At 35.6% G+C, this 8,318-nt stretch overlaps 1 protein-coding gene across 1 annotated transcript; it reads left to right on the forward strand.

Annotated features, from left to right (window-relative positions):
- Positions 1 to 203: 203 nt before the first annotated feature.
- On the forward strand, positions 204 to 8,318 carry LOC119789039 (solute carrier family 22 member 13-like). The gene is made up of 10 exons (XM_038293792.1): positions 204 to 611; positions 705 to 808; positions 3,899 to 4,053; positions 4,157 to 4,328; positions 4,404 to 4,524; positions 5,521 to 5,615; positions 5,706 to 5,920; positions 6,051 to 6,159; positions 7,531 to 7,725; positions 7,805 to 8,318. The coding sequence occupies exons 1-10, from the start codon at positions 237 to 239 to the stop codon at positions 7,866 to 7,868; spliced, it is 1,605 nt and encodes a 534-aa protein (XP_038149720.1). The 5' UTR covers positions 204 to 236; the 3' UTR covers positions 7,869 to 8,318.

The raw sequence follows: 8,318 nt of genomic DNA on the forward strand, positions 1-8,318 counted from the left end.
GTTGTTTTGCTCTTATTATTATTATTATAACTGTTTCTTTCTTTTGGATCAATATTAGTCATTTCCCACTTCAATGATTAGACACTGTAACAGTTTATTGCAGTTAGAACTGTTGCTCCCTACTAAGAGATCAAGGCAGTTACCATGACTATCTTTATTGAGTTTTGTTAAACATTAAACATGTCTTTGCTCTGTACATCTATGAGAAGCCTGTGTAAACAGAACCACATGCCAAGATGAGCAGCTTTGGACAGGTCCTGAAGGATGTCGGGGAGTTTGGTTTGTTTCAGAAAAGCTTACTCGTTGCGTTATGCATACCCAGCATATTCCCGGCATTCGACGTGACCAGCCAGGTGTTCACTGGAATGAGCTATCCACATCACTGTAACACTGACTGGATCTTGGAGAAAGGGCCAAACCTAACAGAGGAGAGACAAAAAAATCTCACCATCCCTGTAGACCAGGATGGACTGTTTGAAAGGTGTGAAATGTTCACTCCCGTGGATCTGGATCTGGAAACGATTGAAGAGTATGGCCTTAACAGCACAACTGGATGCATCAGTGGTTGGGACTATGAGGCTCCATATGGAGTTTCCACCCTTGTGACAGAAGTAAGCAAACATTCATTTTTGTTATACCAATCTCCTTCTAAAATCCTCGCTGCATCTATATCTTCTTGTTGTAACAATTGCCCATGTTTACAGTTTGACCTAGTCTGTGGCAAAAGTGGGTTAATAGAAGCATCCCAGTCAATCTTCATGGCAGGTATTCTTGTTGGATGTTTGGTATTTGGTGCAATTTCTGACAGGTAATACATTTTCTTGTACATCGCTTTTTTATAAAGAATTATTGGCATTAACATCAGCCACTTATCAGATGTTGGTCTTGTTACAAATGTATGTATCTTTGTTTTTATTCACAAAATAATGATATGATTTGTATTGAGCCATGAATCAGTTGTGGTTTTTTGGGATATTTGGGAAGAAGTGGAATTTTGTTTTTTTGCCATTCTCAGTTTGATAAATAAATGTAGTTGTAAGAAAATATAAGAAAAATTCTCAAGTTTGAAAACTAGATACCATACTTAGACAAAAATATGAAATCTTCATTTTCAAAAATGTAACAAAAATAATGTGTTTGTTATTTAATTTATATTTAAATCTCTGCTTTCTTTGACCTGCAATTTTTGGCTATGCACTATTTTGAGTGGTAGTGAGAATACATTCATGTAAAAATCACGTTTCACTATTTTCCATATTTCAAGTTTCAACTTCGTTTTGTTGTTTTGAAAGCAAATGTTGTTGATATGCAAAGAAATTGGAAAATAAAACTAATTCCCATATCTAGGTTTGAAAATTCTAAGTAAAGCTTTAAGATGTGGAATGAAGCTGATCTGTTCCATTACAGCCACATCAGACGCCAACTTCAGCATTGTGATGTTTCCAATTTCAAACTTCAAAAAAAAAAAAAAAAAAACTGAACAAAGTAGATATCTTGTGTCAGTAAAAATGTAGAACTTTATAAAATATGGTAAAAATTTAAAAGAAAATCTGAGTTTCTAAGAATGTACAGAAACTCTCAGATCTGATTCATTGTTAGCAGTGAATATTTTACCTCCTGTAGTGAATTATGACTGAAGACCCCCGAGGGGACCTTCTGATCAAAGAGTTTGACTTAAGTGCCAGAATTCTTGGAAGATATGTTTCATTTTTTTTTCTGATTCAATTTTTCAGCTTTCTTTCATATTCTCTTTTCGTCAATTTTAAAGCATAAATACAAAAACTTGTAATTTTGTTGCAAAAAAAAATGAGGTTATAGGTGTACTCTGAGAAAAAGATTAAAGAAAACAAACACCAACCCTGGAGAAAGGGATAGAAAGAAAACTTTTTTTTCCAAGACTTAACCAAATCTGGAAAATACTTTATCTTAAAATATCCTAAGTCCAAAATGGCATACTAAATCATGAGAATACTAATTCACAAACCTTTAAACTTGTTGATTGTCTAATATTAAATTAAATGTATTAATCTCCGAACATTTTAAACTAGTCCATATAATTCCTAACATGCTTGATCACCACTCTCTATTATTCAATCCTACTGTAAAATGACTGCTTTAAGGAAGCTGCTTGGATAGGAAAAGGCTTTTTATAAAGAAATAAAACTTTACTATTAAATTGCAAATTATTTATTTATTGTGTTTATTTGTTCAAGCTAGCAGGGCATTAAAATGCACTGGGAATTCATCAGGAAAACATACACTTGCGTTTTGCTGATTTAATGAAGGTCCAAGGCAACAGAAGCAAAGTACAAAAACAAAATACAGAAAGCCAAAAAACAGGAAAGGTCAGGGAAAACACACATGAGGAGCAAAGAAATTACAAGAAACTAATCAGCTGATAGGGAGCAGGTGTGGATAGAGGTAACAAGAAGGGAGCTAGGGGAAAGGACAGTGCAACACTGCTTAAATATAACACAAAATAGAAAAGAAACAAATGAACAACAAATCAGAATGACATAAATAATAGAAAACTCAAAAAGATAGAAAAGAGTTCCAAAGGGGGAGAACCATGACACTAGTACCTGTTGTGGTGCACCATGGGATACGCAGTGTGAAGTGTATGTGGCAGTAAATTCTTGTGAATGATAGAAGCATTTGTGTCTAAATATGTCTACTTTCGACCTTGGTAGTTGGCCCTGGAGGATGCAGCAAATGGCTACTCTGACGGTGGAAATAAGCAGAACTACCATTCTAAATCAACTCTTATCTACAAAATCATCATCAGGGTTTATGCAACTAGTAACAGTTATTTACACAACTGAAAATGATAACTTTCACTCAAGATACATATACTGTGTAAGTCACTTGTGCACAAGTAAGGATCATCATGTGTGCCACAAAGTACTGCAGTTGGAACATCCATCCATCCATTTTCTGTCATGCTTATCCCAGCTGGGGTCATGAGGGGTGCTGGTGCCTATCTCCAGCTGTCTACGGGCGAGAGGCGGGGTACACCCTGGACGGGTTGTCAGTCCACCACAGGGCAACACAGAGACAAACATGACAAACAACCATTCACCAAGGAGAATTTAACTCCATGCAGAAAGAGAATTCAAACCAGAATCTTCTTGCTGCAAGGTGGCAGTGCTACCCACTGCGCCACTGAGCAGCAAGCAGTTGGAACATGTAAAAGCAATGGCCTAAATATTGGTAAGGAGAGACTGCAGTTGCATAGGGGCCCCCCGACCTGTTAGGGGCCCAGTCTCTGACACCTGTTAGGCCCCCTTCACAATTGTGGACTAGGATGTCTCATTGTAATAAGCATAATCATTGTAAAATACCTGATATTAAAACAACTGACCAGACCTTATTTATACCCCAACACTTGGCAGATTTCAACATGATGGTGAGCCATTTAAACACGACACCAATAGCAAAGCAGACAGTAGTACTTTTAATTACTATAACTGTGCATAGCTCATTAGACGTTTGGTAAAAAATACACTCTTTCAATATGTTACAAACCTCAATGAAGATCTTAAAAGGACTATGTATTGGAGTATTTTATTTTTCAGACTACAACTTGGAATTATGGGTAATCCAGAGCATAGATTAAAACCATTACCGTTACGTACAATGTGTAAGCGACGATTTATACCAAAATGAGTTATGGGGTGTTTTACTTCATATGGGGCCCACCCAGATAATGTTGCTTATGGGCCTATTGTTGTGTCGTTACGCCATATATATTTCCAAAAACAATTTTTTTAAATGGATGCAGATATAGATTTTAAATCAAAGTATGAGGTAAAAAGACAACATAAAAGAAGATTATAAGTGCACCTTATGTGTTGCTTATAATTTTAGACTCTTATGAGGTTCTGTTTTATCTCTTTAGGTTTGGCAGAAGATGCGTAATCCTGCTTTCAGTTTTCATCCTACTGTTGTTCACTTTGATGACGGCTTTTTCACCAAACATCTACGTTTATATAGTTTTTAAATTTATATGCGGTAGTTCAAGTGGTGTCATTGTAATGAACACATCTATCATGGGTAAGTCTGCAGTTTGTTTAGTTTTATGTATAAAGCCATAAAAACATTCTTGATATTGCACACTAATGACAATAACTGACCTGTCTCCTGATCTGGTTTTTAGCGGTGGAATGGACTGATCCTTCAAAGTCTGCTCTTTGCACAGTGTCCATCATTGCTTTCTTTTCACTCGGACAGACGCTTTTGTCCGGTATTGCCTATTTAACAAATAACTGGAGAATCCTGCAACTTGCACTCTTTAGCCCTCTTATTATAATCCTGGTGATCTTGTTCTGGTCAGTAGCTGAAAAAAAATTACTTTTCAACTAATACCTCTTTATTTAGTTAAAATGCACTTTTTGCTTCAACAGGTTTCTCCCAGAATCCTTTCGATGGCTGATGACACAGGGTAGGAAGGAGGAGGCTCTAAAGGAGCTCAAGAAGGCAGCCAAAGTTAACAAAAGAACTGTACCAGATGATCTACTAGATAAGGTCTCTGTCCACAAATACACCTAAACAATACCCTCAAAAGTTGTTTTCAGACCTGAAATAAAAATGTTTACTACATGGTTACAAGTTCAACTAGCTTTCATCCATCCATCTATTTCAAATTCTCTCCTGGTTGATCAGCAGATCTACACGGAGCTGAGATATGGCTGAAAAACCTATCACAATATAATTCTTTTATATCAGTAAATTAGATATTTGCGATAACCCTGTAAAATAAGGACCAGGGGGAAGAAATCAACTGAATTTTATTTCTAACTCTTACCATATTTGAACGTAACTTTTAACCTTTAAATATAGGAAAACCATCAAAATATTAAGTTTGGAGCTAAATATTTCATTAACAAACTAAATGTTTAATTTGCAAACTAAATATTTATTTACCAAAGTAATATTTGTATAAATGAATGAACTACATAGTGGAAAAAATTACTTATTTTTCTCTTAAAACAAACTAAAGAACCATAAATATTGCTCCTAATTTTTGATTGCTTGACTTTACAAATGGCACCCGATTGGAGTGTGTGTCTAACAGGAAAGTATTTTCTTTTTGAGTGAACTTCAAGTCATTCTGAGTTCAAAGTATAGCAATCAGATCAAATGGGATCACTCACACAGCAAAAACGATCTAGAAATGAGCACAAATGTCTTAAATTAAGTGTAACCATTAATTTGAGCAGGTAAATAAGATAATTTGCCAGTGGAATAAGTATTTTTACTCTTAAAATAAGATAATTAGATAATATTCACTTAAAATGAGACAAGGTAATTGTTTTTGCTTATTTTAAATGTAAATTGTCTTGTTCCATTGGCAAAGTGTCTCACTTACCTCCTCAATTCAAGAAAAAATGCTCTTATTGCAAGAACAATTTACTTATTTAGATAAAAAAAATAGCAGTGCAGGATGAAAGCTGCTTAGGAGGAAAACCTTAAATTTGTAATTTTATGAAACTTTACCTTAGCTCTGTTTATCATTTTCAGGTTGACATGGAGACTACTGTGGACAGAAAGAACATGCTTGATATTTTCCGAATCTCATATTTGAGAAAACGCACTTTAATAATGAGCTTTAACTGGTATGGTTTATTACACAAAGAATCATAAAATTTTTAAAAGATGTATGTACTGAAACATTACAGCACATAATAAGATGCATCTGATTTCAGGTTTGCTGCAAGCTTCCTGTTTTATGGGCTGAGTTTAAATATCGGGAGTTTCGGCTTAAATATCTACCTCACACAGCTCATCTTTGGGTTTGTTGAAATTCCTGCCAACCTGACTGGTTTGACTTTGATTCAGCGCTACGGAAGGAAAATGTGTGAAGCGGGTTTCCTGTTTTTTGGAGGAGCATCATGCTTGGTTGCCACTGCTGTGCCAAGAAGTAACCCATACATTTATTCAGTTGTTTTTGTTTTTCTGATAGTGATCTAAACTGTTTTAAAAACTTTTTCCTATCAGAATTTCTCAGAATTAAACTTTGTTTTATCTGCTCACAATTTTATGAACATCAGACCTACCTGCGGTGGTGACAGTCATTGCTATGGTGGGAAAGTTTGCTGCTACAGCTGCCTTCAGTACAGCCTATGTCTATACAGCTGAATTATACCCGACTAATATCAGGTAAGGCTGCTTAAAACAAAATGAAACAAAAAAACATTTAGGATTATAAAAAAAATTACATTTGCTTAAAGAAATAATTAACTTGAACTTTGTGTCCTGTTGTTGTTGGAGATGAATTACAGAAATGCTCACCTCAAAACTAAAATTATTCTTTTTGTCTGTTTTTTTTTTTTTTTTTTCTAATAAACTGTACACAGATATAACTTGGAGTGCTGTTTACATGCACCAGTTTTTTTTTTGGGTTGTTTTTTGGGGTGGTGGTGGATTTACTGCACACCTGTTGTGATCCTGCATTTGTTTGTAAACTGGCCGTTTGGTGCACTCCTCTGGTTTAAATAGGTGCACTGCATCTAATCATGAGTCAGTATTTCTCTTTAATTCCCTGTTTTTGCAAAGTCACCCATAAATATTGACTTGGGTAGCTCTGTCCTATTGGATATTAAAAGCAGAGTTTTTTTATGCTTACCTCCATACCAAGTTTATGATCTAAACACTACAACTCTGAAATTGTCCCCATTTTGTGTTTGGATGCCTCAAGAATTTAAAGAGCCGCCGGCTCACACTGGTTCAGCTCCAGGCAACTGGCCTTCTCTATAGAGCCTTCCTCTCCTACCTCCCACAGTTTGGTCTGTGGAGTGAAATCCTCCATGACATTTGACCAATCCATGGTTCTTTCAAATCACCTATTACCAGATTGGCATACAAGCAGCACAAACAGACAGCTATATCTGTCTGACAAGCATGCCCTTTGTTATCAGCCGTCTGACATCCTGATATGTGAATTTAGCTGTCAGATCCACATTTTTAAATCACAGCAGGGACCACCCCACACCCCCAGCACCTGGTCTACTTCCATAAGGGGCCTTTTTAATTAATATTTTGCATCTGGGCGGAAGTAAAGGCCATGGTAAGGGTTGAGTTGTTCTTTGTGTTGGAGCCACACGTTATTTTGTCTGATTCTACCCTCAATTCCCAGTCGGGGAAAGTAAAAACATGAATGCAGAAAGGCAAATTGGAAAATAAATGATTATTGCAGCCACAATGTGATTTTAAAATAAAGTAAACAATGAAAGACCTTATTGAAATGAACAAAAGAAAAATAAATCAGTTTTGAACTGAATTAAATATTTTCCACGTAACACTCTTATCATAAATCTTTATTGGATATTATCTGTAGCCCCCGCATGACAGCGTTGTTGGCTTAGGTTAAACATTTAAAGTCAGTCTGAACCAAAAAAAGAAACTTCCATCCTCAGATATATGTTCCAAACTCTTCAATTCCCACAAAAAAAAAAAGTAGTTAACAAATTTTCTTACATTATCTATAGAGCTAAAGTCTGTATGTTCATTACCTGATCTATTACCTTACAGGCATAGCGGCATGGGTGTGAACTCCATGTGTGCTCGTGTGGCCGGCATCCTCTCACCACTGGTCAGGCTCTTGGAATCCTACCATTACAGCATTCCCATGGTGGTTTATGGCCTCATCCCCATGGCTGCTGGCTGTTTCTGTTTGCTGCTACCAGAAACTCTTAACGTTGAACTCCAGGACCACATTGGTCTCAAGTAAGCTGCCCACTGCCATTGATTATTTCAGCAACATTGTGATCTTATGCATGTGTTCTGCTTTTTGTTTGTGAAATAGAAAATTACCAAAGGAACCAGAGGGACATCAATGCCTCGACGAAGGAATTAAGGATAAACTATGAATTTTAATTTAAATTAAAAACTGTAATTTGTTGAACTTTTTAAACAAGCTTTGTTTAAAATGAGGTGAAACGGCTGAAATGTATGTTATTGTTTTGTTAAAAAGGGTTACCTCACAATTGGATTTGCTATCTGTGTAAAATGTTTGTTAAATAGTGTTCTGGTTTCGTTTTTTAAATAATGTTTTTCTTTCATTGTAAGTTTTTAAAATTGTATTGTACAGCATTATGTTGAGCTTTATCAGGATTTCTAAAATGCCTTATAAGTAGTGATCAGTTTGGTGACTTTTTCATTGAAAAAAATCCTATCAAGGGTATTAAGCATGTGTTTGTATAAAGGTTTTAGGAAATTATCCCTAGTCTATTTTTTATAACAGTGGATTAAACATTTGGATGTCTGATCAAGAAGTAATTACCTTTTTTTATTTGATTATCCTTTTACTCAAGCTTGCT

The sequence above is a fragment of the Cyprinodon tularosa genome, unplaced genomic scaffold (assembly GCF_016077235.1).
Source record: "Cyprinodon tularosa strain WSP-4 unplaced genomic scaffold, ASM1607723v1 ctg33, whole genome shotgun sequence".
In the NCBI taxonomy this organism is placed as follows: Eukaryota; Metazoa; Chordata; class Actinopteri; order Cyprinodontiformes; family Cyprinodontidae; genus Cyprinodon; species Cyprinodon tularosa.

What these genes read in the sequence shown, in the direction of transcription:
- LOC119789039 (XM_038293792.1), top strand. Translation starts at nt 237, where the DNA reads ATGAGCAGCTTTGGACAGGTCCTGAAGGATGTCGGGGAGTTTGGTTTG. An exon ending in TTTCCACCCTTGTGACAGAA is followed by an intron (nt 612 to 704) that starts GTAAGCAAACAT and finishes CCATGTTTACAG; the next exon opens with TTTGACCTAGTCTGTGGCAA. An exon ending in TTAATAATGAGCTTTAACTG is followed by an intron (nt 5,616 to 5,705) that starts GTATGGTTTATT and finishes ATCTGATTTCAG; the next exon opens with GTTTGCTGCAAGCTTCCTGT.